This window comes from Sipha flava, unplaced genomic scaffold, assembly GCF_003268045.1.
Source record: "Sipha flava isolate LNK unplaced genomic scaffold, YSA_version1 211_pilon_pilon, whole genome shotgun sequence".
In the NCBI taxonomy this organism is placed as follows: Eukaryota; Metazoa; Arthropoda; class Insecta; order Hemiptera; family Aphididae; genus Sipha; species Sipha flava.
Genome location: NW_020272824.1, coordinates 410,272 through 427,382, shown reverse-complemented (window position 1 = coordinate 427,382; position 17,111 = coordinate 410,272). Strand labels below are relative to the sequence as shown.

Below are 17,111 nucleotides of genomic sequence, written 5' to 3'. Positions count from 1 at the left end.
CAAGAAATTTATATTCACATTTACATTTATTATCTTGTATCAACAATTGAACAATCCATAATTAATAAATATATATAAATAATTACTTGTGTTTTCTTTTTTTATACGTAGAATTCATATCTGGTCTGAAAATGTAATAAATTAACTGTTGAAACTATTTTACTAAACGTAAAATGTGGTATAGTAATATGTTTATGTCACAAATTATAGATTTATGTGACACGTGTGATTATTATTCGTGTAAAAAAATAGTGAAAAAATACAATAAGTATTTCTAAATCATTATTAGTGACATAGTAATATTATCACTAACTATAAAAAAATAATAAAAATTTTATAATTTAATCTGTAAAATCTAAGTTTTGACCCATATCACTTAGTTCATAATTTATTTGATTAAAAAAGCGTATATCACGGAAAAATATTTAAGTCAAAATAAGAGAAATCCTATAGTATCACAACAAAAAGAAGTTTAATAAGCAATTATAAATTCGAATGATTCAAGTCATGTAAATGTATATAAAAATGATTAAATATATATATTAAATCGCTTCTATGATAATTTTGGTCACTATAATATTCTATAACGTATAAAAATGTTCGAAATTTTAAATCGATGGGTTGAAAAATTAATTAAATTCAATAAAACACCTTCTACTCAGTAACAAATAATTTTTGCATTATATAATTATAATCGCTAGTATGTGTAGTTCTATAAAAATAACTACGTATAACAGTCGATTGTAATATTGTATTATATTAATATGAATATTATTATACATAGAACTTTATTGCTTTAACTCGTTTTCAAATCTAATACAAATCCGAGATCAGCGATTGCTGTAAGAACTAATGAATGAAAAAAAAACACATTACGGCAAGCATAACTTATTGGTGTAGTAAAACGTTAAGAATGGTTTGATCTCGTCATTATTTTCATTAGGTAGAAACGATCCACGGTTTTCACGTAAACAGATACTTTGTCAAAACTTAGCGTCGGTTTGCACATAACAGCGTCGCGAGTACGTAATTACGGATAAAATTATTTATTATACGCCAAAAGAACATGTTTGCGAAGATGAGCGTTAAATTCTTCGATGACGGTAATCTCGACGTTGCGATGTCGGAGCAAATGATGAAACGTTTGAAGTGTAATAAAATGAAAACTAGTACCTACTCGAAAAGCGTACGGACAACTCGCGTGAAACAACTCGAAACTATATGAAACAAGAAAAGATAATATAATAACAACGGTATAGTGATAACGACTTGTGATTGTAAAAAAGACTGTCAATATGGTGTGGACGGAAATACATTTTTGTTTACATTTTCCGTTTCAAAATAGTTTCTAATATTTCAATTAAAAATTCCAATTACACGCATGTACACTTGTATGTAGTTCGGTGTGCGAATCTAAATCGTAACAATTGCGACAATTACAATAGTTCAATAATGTAATAATCGATCGAAAAATGTTATTTTAACTGGTATAAATTACAACCGAATCGATTGGAACGCGATGTCATGAATCTCCTATTTTTCGTCCTGAAAAACAATTTTTTTTTATTTTCTTGCTCTCGAAAAATATTAATACTGTGGTCGCGTTATTTTTATCGTGCAGAAACGACCCCACGGATATGACACGTACACGAACAGTACGCCATTTTCAAGCGAAAATTTGCGTCGATTCGCATACAACGAGCACGTCGTTACTATCATAATTATTTATTATACATGAAACGAATATACGTTTGCGGCGACAAGCGCTCGGCGTGAGCTACCTTCGACGATGCTAATATCGACATTATACTACGTTGCACCCTCGTCGCAACAAATACCTCGTCCTTTGAAGTAGAATAAAACGAAAGCTGATACCCGAAAAGCGTACGCACACTCATACCGAGTGAAACGACTCGAAACGACATGCAACTATAATAATAACAATGTATGGTAACGTTTAAGTACCTATATTGAGTGAGAAAATGTTTTCATCGCCAAAACGGAAATACAATTTTGTTTACGTTGTTCACCTCGAGCGCACATTCAAGTTGCTTTCATTTTTTTAAATTAAAAATTCCCAATCGCCTGAACGCGCGCAGAACTCGATGTGAACTTGAAACGCGTACCAACAACGGGGCAATAGTGTAACAATAATCGATCACGAAATTGTATTAATTGTTTTAAATTAAAATATGAACCTGATTGATTGGGGAACGCAATACCGTGAATTTTATTTTTCCGCCGGAAAACAAATTACTTTTTTATTTTTTTTTTTTTTGCCTTCAAAAATAATAATTATGGTCATAGCGCGACGTTTTAAAATTCTGAAATGTTCATTTTTTTCCCCCGTACGAATAAATAAATAAATACAATTATTCATAAACCCGCGATAAAATCAATGTTGGTAAAAATCGTGACAAAAACGTTTCGCGTCCGTCGCTTCTAGCGTTGGTTGCCTATATTCACATTCCACAATTGTTTCATACTGCGAATATAACATAGTGAGCGCCAGTGGACTGAAGTCAATTTTCTGTAATTGTATAATTATTTTTTTTTTTTTTCAATTTACGACGGTATCGTTTGTGAACTGTATTAATGCAAATCGTCTAAACGTTACGCAATCATAATCATTTTAATTATCCGTGTAATTACTCACGATTTCATATCGATTCGGTGTTAACGCCGACATTGTATACCTTTGGTAGTTCGTATTCAATTCGAGTGCCCCTCGAAACTCTAACTTCGATTCGAGATGGGGCTTCAACAAGCGAGAACGACGTAATGCTAAATAAAATTAAAATACCATATTCATTGTTCAAACTTTATCGAGACCACTTGTTTTTGTAAGCAATATGTTTACTCTAAAATGTGTCTTATTCCCAACAAAGTACTGTAATCCTATGGCTATAAGTGAAATTTATTCAAAGTGTACTTGAATCGCCGAGTACCTATTAAAAAAGTTTAATAATAATAATGCTATTACTTCAAGATCGTTTTTAGATAGAATATACTTTGACTTATATTTTTTAAAATTAAGATTTAGACAAATTAAACTTTTTTTTTTTTATCTATTAATTCAAAAATAAAACTCTCGTATTAATAAAATCAATTAAAAAACTCCCGTCCACTGTTTCATTTTTTAGTTAAAAACTAAAATAATTTTTACAAATATAGTACGCCTAACGTTATTTGGATTCCGCGAAATAGACGTATTCCCACTGATTAAAATTATTTAACGACATCTACTGGTTACGGTACGACAGTGCTCCTTTTCTTCGATGAAAGGTTTTGATGAAAGGTAAATCAAATAAAAACACACTTTCTCTATTTGAGTTACTAGAATTTTATTATTAACATAAAATGATTGTTGTTCACAAAGATAATTATTGAAAGGTTTGATGACAGAGTCAACCGACTCTATCTGAGAAATTAGTAATACTGAAAACACTGAGAATGGATTCTCGGACCGTAAGGTACATGAAGACATTACTGACGTTCGACGAACAATCATGACTGTGTCTAAACTAATTCTAATTGATGTGTTCTAACACCCTCCTGTTTATATGTCTATGCTAAACGAATACGTGCTCATGTCAAGGAGTCGAGTCGAAAAGAAACTAACAGGATGTCCTGAATCACGTATACATAGTTCTGAGAAGTTTACGCTTCCATGAGTCCAAAATATAATGTTTTTAACCTTCTGTAGTAAGAAAATTACATGTACGTAGTGTTTGCATCATTTAACTGCTTTATCTTAATCTTCATTAGGTAATTGAATCTATCTATAATAGTTATTGTTAAAGATACCGTTTTTACAACTATAGAAGAATTAAAAATATAAACTCTTAAAAGCATCAAAATTAAATAACGTTTCCTCTGTATAGATATACATTTACTTGCAAATTTTACAACATTGTTGATGTAAAAATAATAAAAGATACCAACTCGGAAAAAGCACATTATCAAAATAAACTTGTTTCTAAATATAATCGAAATTTAGTTGCTATTTCAAAACCTATAAGTTCAAATAACTTAAATACGTCAAATAATTAAATGATACTCATTTAAAATAAAATTATCATGAAATTAATTTATAAACAAATATTTCTTTAATATCTATATTATCATAATATAATAGGACGTTTTTATGCTATAATATATATAAATGAATACTTTAGCTGCGTCGGCAAATTTAGACGTACAATATATAATTTTAATCAATCAATTAAAAAATATTTGATCGATTTTGATGTACTTGTATTTATTTTTTCTTTTGATACCCTTTATAAAATCATTAAGTTAGGATAACTCTAATCAGCCTAATGAGGTAGACTCGTCGGATAAGCAAATCAAGTAATAAAACATGTATTATTTTATAAAAATATAAACGTTTTTCGAGCCATTTTATTTTTATTTTTAATTAATGAAACAAATAAATATTTTCCTTGTTTATTATGATTATCTCTCTAAATGAAATTTATCTTTTCAAAAAAATACCATTCAAAAAAAAAAAAACCTCGAGTAATTAATTTCAAAGCGCCGCAGTTAATTTTCAAAGTAATAAAAAATCGTTACTGCATACAGCGTACAATGTCGTAATAAAGCGCCACGAACGAAATATGTATTTAACAAGCAATAATAACGGAATATAATCGCAAAAACATTATATCGCCGTGCCGTAACAATAGAAATACAGGACGGTGTATAATTTGCACGTGGCGTTTTTAACAGGTCTCCCGTAAAACCGAGTGTTGAAGTAGTCATCGCTAGGACGTGACGGCTGGCGTTTGATAAAACATTTTCGTCCGTTTATCATAATGGGTATTATATGAAAATATAGACTGGATATGCATTTGGAAAACTTTCGATGGATAACAAAAACGCGCACGAACCCTTTAACTCGAATTCGAAACAACGGGTACTTGAGCGTACACTCGTATTAAAATAACTACAAGTAAGTGCGTAATATTCGGTGTACAGAATGATCTGTTTGACCGGTCATTACTTCAAATAGTCAGGTTTATTTTTTTCATATTCAGTCGCAATTTCATTATACCTGACGATGAATTTTAAATTCGAAACCGGCTGTACTTCACAGATATAATAATATAGGCTAAAGCTTTTATTATTTTATTTCTATACACAATCTATTTGCTTAATTAATCATGTCAACTACTAGTAAACAAATATGTTCTTGATTTTGTATTCGGTGTATCGGTTGGAATTTGATTTTTATAGAATTTCCAAGACCATTAATATAGTCTGCAAATCACAATAATTTTCAATGACTATTCACGTTTGACTTTTTAACGACTACTCGTATTGTTTTTACGCTGTCCGCATCCCAAAGCAGAATATATTTTTCTGAGAGTTTCTCAACCTTTAAAATCATCTAACCGTGATACAGTTGTAGCGGTAGAGTATTAATACACACGTCGGTCCACCGGTGAATAATAATAATAATAATTGATCGCCGGATCGATTTTCGTAGTTTAATAATTGGAAATGTCCAGAAGCATATGATTTGCTCCACGTAGACGTGGTACTTAAAATAACACGCTACGTTAACGATCAGCGGATCGACGGTACGGGACGAGCAACGGTATTCTTCCGTTCACCACGACCCGCGAGTAGGGATGGCAACGATGTATCGAAAATATCGATACATGAAGTCGATATATCGTAAAATTTTACATTGATATAACGCTACCGATATATCGTCTCAATATTATCGTGTCTAACGATATTTTAATGTGATTAACCTTCGGGAAATCACCAATAAATATCATTACATACTATTATAAATTATTTGGGATGTTATATATAAATATTAATATATTAATGATATAAAAAAAATTATTTTCATCATAATTTTCTAGGCGTGTACTGCGATGTATAAAAATTAAAATTAAAATTTATTTATATTGTTCTGGTTTTATAAAATAATTTATAATTTTGTTAATCATACACGCTTTGAATAATTTATTTATTCGTCATTATTCCTGTAGTAAGTATCGATTACAAGTTACGACCTCGGTCTACAGCTTATGATTATAAATTGTATTGAAATCAATTATAACCTATTACCTATGTCCTATGCGCAAGTCTATAAACCTTTTTAATATTGGAAAAATGTTCCGATATATATCGATATAATAGAGGTCGATATATCGATGATTAACGATTGTTTGTCATTCCTACACACAATTGCACGGTAAAACGGGGCAAAACACCGCAACGATAACTTACCGTTCGTTGTCGTAGTAGCACGAATGCGACTGTCGACAAATATTAGGACGGCGGTGGACGACCGATACAATAATAATAATACTTCTACCGCGTGTACATACATACAATATACGTATGAATATTAATATCTGGTCGACATGATTTACGATAGGTTTATATATTATGTAGTACAGAACATGACATCATCCGTTCTTGGTACATCGGGCGCGCAGTGTGTAAATGGTTTTGCATTATTTCGTAGGAACTCCAACACGACGACGATGCGCGTGTTCCATATGTTTTCGACTGTTCAGTCAATCTTCGATTTGACGGATGTAACGGGTCTTTGAAAAAAAAATCAACGTTGAAGAGAAATTTCGTTAAAAAAATGCAATAAAAATGAAAATAAATTTCACGCGAAAAGTTCAAAAATTACTACCGAACAACAAAATTCAATATTATTCATAATAATAATGTGAAACAATAATGTAGTAATGATATAAGTTATAATTTTAATAATTATAATAATAATGATAAAAATAATAAAAGTAATATTTACAATCATTTATAGGATTTATTATAACGTGTATAATTTACATACATATGTTAATGTTGTTTAATATATTTCTATTTTTTTTTTTTTTTTTTTATCTTTTTTATCGAACAATCATCACACAATCTATATCAGACATGGTTTACAACAGGTAGGTATATGTGCGGTAAAAAGTACAACATCCAACGTTCTTACTACAATTACATTGTTTGTGTAGTTTATATTGTACATTCATGCACTATAATTAAGTCAAACTTACAATGGAGTAGCTCCTGATCTAAATCCTTGAACCAAGTCACACGGTTTCAGACATCTGATATCCTTAGAATTAAATAATAGTTGTGTGGCTAATGGATTTATGTGATGATGACAGCATCGTCTCGTGTTTCCGAGCAAATCTTTGGATTTAATTTGCAGTATTGTAAGCAGAATTGTGCACCATATTGTGGTGAATCAAAGCCGTAAGAAGATCTTCTGGCGCCTATTTGAATACTGATTATATGCAATCTCTCCCTTCCGTTAAAAAAATAAATAAAATTCTCATAAATTTGAAAATGTCAAACTATTATTATTTATTCTTTCATCAGAGAAACATTTATTAACCAGTATTTATTTTAAAATTCATTTTTGTTGAAATAAAATAAAATATAAGCACGTACGTACAGATAGCAGGATCAAAGTTTATAAAATAAAATAAAGTAATACACATCTCGTTAATAAAGTGGTTATGAGTTAAATTTGTTTTAAATGTAGACATTATTCACACATTTTTTGACGAGTCTACAAAAATTTCCAATGTATATACAAGAGCCAAAATGAGAGAAGTATTCACACTTCAAGCTTTAATTCTATATACGTATATACAGTGAAACCTCTTTGAAACAGAATCACTTGGGAACAATACATTTTTCCGTTATGAAGATAATGAAAAAAATTGATGTTCCCAAAATCTATTTATGTACTAAACAAAATTGCTAATACAATTTTTGAGTGAAATACAGCATTATCTAAGAATAAATCTTCTATAATTATCTAATAATATTATACTTTAAGATAATACATCTGCATTAAAATAACTCAATAATTAATCCATGATCTCAGCTGTTATCTAAAATGTTTTATTAAATTTCCATGTGACTGTTAATCAAAAAACAATCATGTTCTTCAAACATCGTGATTTTTAGACTCATCCTATTCGAGTATTCATCTATATCCAAAGGCTTATTCCATCTATTTATTATATCCATTTCCCCAGTTATATTCCACACATGATCTTTTGTTTTTTTCCTCCAGCACACAACATATGATTTATAACTATTGACTTAGTTGGAATAAAAAAAGACCTTTAGAAAAATATGTGTTTTTCCTGCATTTTTCACGTCTTTTACTTCATATCTAGCAATAAGTATCAAGATTATTCGATTACACAACTCCACGGTATCTACTAGTGTTAGTAAAAACTATGTTTTAGGTAAATGTACATATTATCTAATCTTTGTTAAACTACATTTTACTCATTAATCAATATGACAGCTGTTAAACGATAACACCAAACTGTTTTTAAGACAATAACAAAGAATATATATTCTATATTTTTTTTCCAAATACATATGTTATTAAAATAGTTTTTTTTCGGTCATATAGATATTATTTATATTATTATAAATGTTTTTGTTTCCGCATAGTAGAGATTCCAAGAGGTTAATTTTACTAAATATTTTAACAAGGCCTATTGATATTTTCCGTTTTATATTAAGTGGGGAGGAGAGGTTTTACGGTTCTTTACATTTAAAATATTTAACGATCGATAAAAGGTATTCAGTATTAGTTTATACATTACTTAACTGTCCAGTTAGACTTAAAAAATTTGTCAAGATTTAACGGCCAAATCACATTAACGCCCAAGGCAAATTCCTCATTATTACTGTTCTGTGGTGAATTGCATCGTACTGTTAAAATCGATTGGTTTAATGGTCCGAGACTCGATGTTTTGACACCGTTCCATTACGCGTCAACGTTAAGTTGACTGGCACACTATCATATTCAAATGCCATAACTTTATATTGGTTTTTAGAATAGCCACGTACTGTAAATGTTTTTTTTTTTTTTTTATCAATTCGGAATGGCGTAGTGACATCAAATGAACATTTCGTTATTCAACCAAAAAAAAAAAATTGTCTTGTTGAGTTATTTCCGTTAAATATACCTTTGACCGTGCGTTACACACGCGTGGTACGTGTTACACCAGCGGGTCGTTCGAACACGTGCAAAAGTGAAACCGTCGCAAAAGCCGTCTCGCTCGATACATTACACGTATTACACACGATTCGTAGTATGAAATTCGAGCGTAGAGTGGTAACCTCGCACACCACTTGCCGAATAAACCCATTTTGAAACGGAAATAACCGTCGATAGTCGTTTTATTTGCTATTCGCGATCTTTACGAGACGAAAATAAAAACCGATACAGACGTATATGTATATATATATTTATATACAGTGACGTTGCGGGGATCAGATATTATATTAAACGCCTGTACCCGCACACACGGTTATAAATAAGAATTCGTGTGCTGTTACGAGCTTGAGTTCACAGATATTTATCGGAAACAATATCGTTTCGTTCGGAAATACTTTTGCGGAATCGTAAAAATAAAAAATAAAAAAACGAAAAACAAATCCTTCCACGCCGGTTGCTCGCCATGAGTCGTTTTTTTTTTCGGTGTTGTTATTATAACTGTTACTCGTCAGTGACGTCATACACGAGTGGCAAAACGACGACAATTTTCTGTCACGCATCTGACACCAGTTACCCGGTACATGGTGGCACGTGGACGTGGTCGTATTACTACTACAACTGTAGTCAAGTACATCTAAATAGGTCTTGCTACGGTATTTATGTTTTCCTAACCTGGGACCATCGCCAGTGATGTCGAGAGTTCTATTATGATAATTATAACACTACCGACTCGCAGTGCGTTATCGTTATTATTATTTGTAACCCGACGATTTATCGTGTTTGCGCATTAATAATTCATTCGGTGGTGCCAAGGACATGCGGACATAGTGCTGAGCTATAGAAATAAAATTTAAAAAAAATAAAAACAAAAACAAAACCGTTCTCCGCTAGTACGCATGCACACACACGTACACGCACGTGCATGTGTGTGGCTGATTCGAATAAACGAAAAACTTGGTCTCTCGCGAAAGCCGATATATTTCTGCACGGTTGTCAAACGCAGTGGAAATAAACCACGCTGCTGATGGAATAATAACACTAGTACTACGGCGTCGTTCATAAAATTAAAAACGTACACCTGGAAAAATGAAGCGAAAAACCCCAGACGATAAATCCCGAGACTATAAATCACTTCGACTCCCTTGCAACCGAAACAATAGGCATCCCCATATAAAGGCTTTCCCAGCGTGCTACGTTGTCGTGTTAAATACACATTCGCGTTGTTCTACAATCTACATTAACGTAAACGCGTAATAATTTGAAGGTGCTACATGTGTTTAATTGATCGCCCGAAGTTAATATTATTTTGTTTTCCTATGGAAAACAATGGAAGTTAGTGTTATAAGCAACCTGATCATAACAATAATGTTTAAGATGTTCATTTTTGATTTTTTTTAAATCGTTTTTTTTCGTTAATAATTTAAACGATTCAAATATCAATTACTTAATACTAAAATATAGATGATTTCAAAATAGGGGCGTATTGATGTGTAATACATCAATTTCCAAAAAAAATTTAAAAATATATTTAAATATATTTTCTTCCAAAGAACAAACATTATCTGAATCACGAAATAACACTGTACTGTTTTTTTTTTTTTTTTTAATAATGAATTAAATATTTTTATTATTGTGTTTTCATATTTAAATAATTCTCAAAAAATAATGATCGCCTTATAGCAATCAACAGGCAGACTCGTATTCATAACGAGGGACATCGCCCATTCAAATCAAAAATGAATTCGTTTTGGGTACAGCCCATTTGCGCCAAAATAAAAAAGGTATGTTTTTTCAGACAGCTGATTTGCGTCAAATTTACCTATGTAAACATTTTAAATTAACGACTTGGTTAATTCTTATATTTTAAAGACGTCGTATCTATAACGTATAGGAAAGTTATTTTTATAAGTCTACAGATTTTAAAGCTTTGTATATTATTGCGTCGAAAGATAAACTAACAAGTTTTGTATGAGTTTTATTATGATATACGATATTATCGTACTCCGTTGTCGAATATATAGGTATCGTTATTCAACAAAGAACGATCGCAGTGTGATTTCATCAGACATTCGTTACGTTACACTAAATAATATTCTCGAATTTATTAATTATTTGAATTATAAATAGTAAGAATGGAGTTCGCAAAAAGTACAAGAGGGAAGAAAATGGTTGTTGAAAATAGCCATAAGTATATTTTGGCGTATACATCTTCGAAAAATATTGTATATGGATATTTAATTGATTATTATTCGAGAAAAAAAAATATATTACTTTATTATAATTATACCAGGTAAATTTGGCGCAAATGGGCTGTCTGAAAAAACATACTTATTTTATTTTGGCGCAAATGGGCTGGATCCAAAACGAATCTAATTTTTTTTGGCGCAAATGGGTAACAACCCATAACAAGCTGCGGTCATTCAAAATCATTATCTTAATGAGATCAATGATGTGAAATCGTCGATTTTCAAAACGAAACAAAAATCGAAAGTCGCAAGATATAAATCATAATATCATCACCAGTTGACGAAAAACTAAGGGAAAAAAGAATACATAATAAAACACATAAATTATTTCATTTAACTGTTTGTAAACCAACCGTAATCGGTAAGACTTGAACTTCTTTCGCGTTGTCGAGTATTTTAAAAAAAATTAAAAGAATGTATAGTAAACAAATGTTCGATTACACCGACTGACTTTCTTACAGAACTAACATTTAAGTCGTGCGGTAAAATGTTCGCAAACTATACATTTCCTAACTATTAACGGCATCTCCACGGACATTAATCACGCGAATATTAGTACTCGTCCGACCCGCGCAATACTACAATTTCTAATCAGGGAAATATTTAGACTTACTTCTAGGAAGGGAGGCGACTCAATTCTTTTCTTTAATTCAGGCTCAAAATTTAATCTAATGTCAGATTCACTTAGAATCGAATTTTATGAAGTTCTTTTTTAACACTAGTCTGTGTTTTGAAAGTTATACTTGTGTTTTACGTATTTGATTTTTCACTAAGTATGGACCCGACAAAAAGCCCAATTCAGTATTCACAGTCACACAGAATTTGATTTAGTTATAAACTAGGGCTCGGATGTTTATGCAATTAAAATCACTGCAATATTTATGCATTTATGTACTAAAAAATTCCTAGTTATGCAATCAAAATATGAATTTTTAGCAAAAAAAAAAAAACAAACACTAAAATGTGCTCAATTTTTATTATTAGTTATTTTTGTTTATTATAAGTCATTATAAAAATTTTATTGTATAATTTTTTTTTTTTATATATATATATATACATATTTTAATATTTAATATTTTACTTTTTTGTATTAAATTGCTAGCGTTACACTGTAACGAAATGAATTTTTTAATTTGTTCAAAATTATAGCTGTGACTGTTATCTGAAAGTTAATTTTTATAGTGCCTGAAAAACTTCATTCTACATCTACTGATGTCATTGGAGCCATATTTGAAGATTGAAAGATCTTCAAGCTTTAAATCTTTTTCTATTTCTTTCGTAATATTTACTTCCATGGAATGTATTTTGAAAATCTGTAAAATCTGTATAAAAGTTTTAACTCTAACATTTTTTGGAATTGCGTTCTAAAATTGTTCGTACATTTTTTTCCAACTTTTTCATTATTCATCTTGAGGGTTTCTTTAGGCACTATTAACAAATTCACTTGATTTAATCAACTGATAGGTAATTAATAAAATGATACTGATGAAATAATACTGAAAAAAAAATAAAAAAATAATAAATAATATGAAATAATACTGATAAACTGTATAGTTGCTATATAATATATTGTATAAAGTATATATTATATAGTATATTGCTATATAGTTGCATTGAAATATGCATTTATTTTCATTAAACTCCAAAATATGCATTTAAAATTAAAAACTATTAAATATGCAAAAATATGCAAAATAAAATTAAAATCATTTGATTCCGTAGATCATGAATCAAATTTGTGTCCAGGTCAGTATTAAATTGGATAAACTTAAAAACATGCAATTGCATAAACATCCAAGCCCTAATTATAATAATAATGATACAAACTGATCTATTTTATTCCGATTTCGAGTACGTTTAATGGGATACGTGACACTCGTCCGTGGGCGCGTAGCGCGTATGATCTGTCTGGTACGATATCGTGACACGCGTCGTCGACTTATTGTTATTTTTTTATTTTTATTTTTTACTGTTTTTCAGAATGCGTCGGCTTGAGAGATTTGAAAATCAACGTCCCGGTGGCTGTACGGTCTGGATCGACGCTGCGAATGAACTGTACGTACGATTTGGAGAACACAGCGCTATATTCGATCAAATGGTATCTGAGGGATCAGGAGTTCTACCGGTACGTGCCAAAAGAATCGCCTCCAACCCGAGTGTTCCCGATGCCCGGAATCGTAGTTGATGTGAGTTAACATTGATACCATTTCAACCCTATAGAATAGCCTATAAAATGATGCCAAAAGAAAAAATAACATGATCGTTTTCAAAACCCGGTAGATTGAAAATAACTATAGTGTACTTTGGGTTGAATAATTCACCATAATAATTATACGTAAGAAAGTTATTCATTAAAATATTGAAAGTTGTAGTCTTCACGTAGGAAACACTTTATGGGAGTCATGTCTTCGTATAATGTATAGTTATAATAACTATTGATGTTTGATTAAAAATCAATTCGAAATTGTTATCTATACCAGATCTAGTCGATTTTCATATATCTAAATGCTTTATACTCACATTTTAATTTAATGTTCATACTTATTTTACGTTTAAATATCATGAAAATGAATTTCCTAAAACAACAACCACCATAATTTAAAATCAAGTGAATAATTACTATATATTTTTTTTTATTACTGTAAAAAGCTTAGTTGTCTTTAGTTTCAGTTTTGACAGTGATCTCGTTTATTCATTCCGTTAGTTGGCCATATTTTATTAATGAATAAAGTAGGTAATCAATTGAACCCACTAGCCGGGGAACATTTTCCTTCTGATTTTATATAATGGTGAGCAAATTTGAGGCTTAGTTTTAATTTTATATATATGTCCATGCACCATTCATAATAACTTCTATATCATAATACCGTTTAAATGTTTTACATTTATTATTGAACTAATGCCAAGTGTAAATGCCCCGGACGTGTATGTACTAATACCTAAGACACGTATACTAACAATTTGTGAAAATTAAACTATGAAATTACTCCATTGTAATTCAAAGTCATGGTTGTCCTCATAAATTCAAACGGTGATAATACATTATCACCTTCAATTATTTTTAACTACCTACCTATATTTTTATATTATAAGATTTCAGTTCAAAATTTTAATCCCAGCAAAGATGTACAAGTTTAATGTTTGTGGATATCTAAATATAATACAATTATAAAACATAATTCATTTTTTCTTAAACAATTTTCATAGATGTGTATGCTGTAAAATGGGTTCATAACGTTGATATGACAATAATATGCATTTTGAAAAAAAAAATTATCTAAGTATAATAAAATAATATCATAATATAACCATAATACGCATTTTGAAAAAAAAAAATGTATATCGTGTTTAAACTTCAAAGACATGAAACATCGATTTATATAGAAAACAATCTTGGTTGAATACAATATTTGTTCGAAATATAGTGAATTTTTCTAAATTTATATAAAAAGTTTTAATGTATTGATTTTAATTTAATATTATATTAGGTCGTAAAAATATAAAATTTTATCATAATTTGCAACAATAATTTACAACATTTATTAACAAGGTTAATTAAACTATTTCCATCGCACACTGAGGTTATGCGTATTTTGTACGAATGAGGTGCCTTGACCAATTTTTGTATTGGTACGACGGCATAAAATTATTGTGTACTGAACTCCATAATGAAAATATTCAAGATTCACGTGATATTTTCCTTAAGTTTTCGAATATTTAAAGATACTTGTTATAGAAGAATTGGTCTTCTACTGTAACTCAACAATTTCGAATGTATTATGAAATGAATTGAAATGAACATGACTACTTGAACCGAAAACCTATTAATAACATTTAATATGACGTATTTATACCTTATCAAGCAATAGGACGACCAAATTTATTTGTTACCAAAACAATAGTTATTTAAATTATTAATTAATTCGGTTGATTTTTAATTTTGAGTTTCGTAATGAGATAAAAATATTTGTTTCATAAAATGCAACGGTTTTTCGAAGTGTTATTCGTAAGACGATCCTATTTAAGACAAGTTCAAAATAAGTTTATAATAATTTGATTGCATTGTGATTGCAACTATCAATCGATGCTCGAATAATTAAAAACGCGTATTAAATATGAATAAAATGCAGGAAACACTTTTTCGTCATACTTTTATACGTTTCGTTGTATTATAGCAATGTACACGTATATACCGTTAAAACATGTATTATAACATTTCGCGTACTTAACATTTTAATAAAAACATTAAACTACAATATTGCCTCAGTTGATATTGCAACAATACATACTCTCATATATATTAAAATGATTACGTACTGCATTATTTGAAAGATATAGTGCAGGATAAAATGTATAAACTTTGCATCGCGCTACAGTAAAAATATCGAATAAACGTTATATACATTCACTATTATTACTATCGTGAACTTCTGATTTCTGTACCAGGCATTAATTTCATTCGAACATAGGACGGCTCGCCTTCACTTGTAGTCCTCTGCTATAATCATTGATAAAAACGACAAAAGAAAATGGAAGAGAATACTATTGATAAATGTGTGATCTAATAAAATACAAAGGGAAGGGATTATGTTCTATAGTGTTCAACAACTTCTATACATCAAATTGAGTAAAAATGTATATAAAACCACGTTATATTGGACTGTGAACAATGAATAGAGGCAGTTTTTATATTTCATTCAATTTTTGTCGATTGAACTCTTTATTAGATTTTTTTTTTTTTTTTGCACTTGTATTGATTCATATTTTGTTTTTGAAAACATTTTCTGTTTGATTTAAAATTAACTATAGATGAAATTGTGAACTGCAGCTATTGAACACATTGAAAACCTTATTTTACTCAACTCTAGCTGCGTTATTGTTGTTTCTAAAGAAATGTTATTTAAATTTGAAAAATTATAATAACCCCAGAACAACATGAAATAAACATCAATAATATCGAGTTCTTTCAATAATGATCAAATAAAGAATTGGTACGAATATATTGTAAACACAATATTAAATTATTAGTAATTATTTCGATACCTGAAAGAGACCAAATAAATAAATTTTTACTGCAAATCAAATAAAACTCGGCCAATAATGTCATAATAATAAGGCTATATTCAAAAAAATTCTTTTCATTAATATATTTCATTTTCTAATATGATTATACGCCACTATAATTGTTTACCGAGAAAATTAAAAATTATATTTAATTTTATAGTTCATTTCGAATTTTTTAAATATTTTTCTATAACTGCCACGAAATAATTATAGTAGACCAATGTTATTTAATGATAAAATGAAAGACTGGTTTACTAGTAGTTAGTTTGTTATTTTTCATTAAGAATTAACAGATGTATTCAGGGTTTATGGTACGCTAACGTTGTTTAAATGTCCATATAATTTGCATAAGCAGTCCTAACTAACGGGAAACAAAAAAAAATTATTGTATAAATACGTTCAATCAAAGCTTTATTGACCACTTAGTTTTTTTTATAAACCTATATAATACTTTCGCTCTCTCTATGTATATGAAGACTAAATTTTCCATTAAACAATTTAAATACTTAAACTCTTCCTAAAAAAAAAACTGTGGGTTATTGTGAGAATGGGTTTTCCACTATAATTTGTATTATTTAAATACATTATATTATTATATACACATATAAACACGGTTTCGTTTACGTAACGACATAAAAACATAAACATAATAGTAATTTAGTAATTCAGTTTAATATTTAAATTCGTTTATTTGATACAACTATGAAGTTAATAACACGAATTTATTATGAAATAAATGTCATTAGTATACGCACTAGAATTGAATACACCAAACATATATA

The 17,111-nt window shown here is 29.6% G+C and overlaps 1 protein-coding gene across 1 annotated transcript in view; it reads left to right on the top strand.

Moving 5' to 3' along the window:
- LOC112682813 overlaps nucleotides 1–17,111 on the top strand; it is an 84,642-nt gene that overhangs the window by 50,608 nt on the left and 16,923 nt on the right. The window contains exon 3 of the mRNA XM_025553555.1: nucleotides 13,246–13,451. Within this exon, the coding sequence (XP_025409340.1) occupies nucleotides 13,246–13,451 (206 nt within the window). The remainder of the gene's footprint in view (nucleotides 1–13,245; nucleotides 13,452–17,111) is intronic.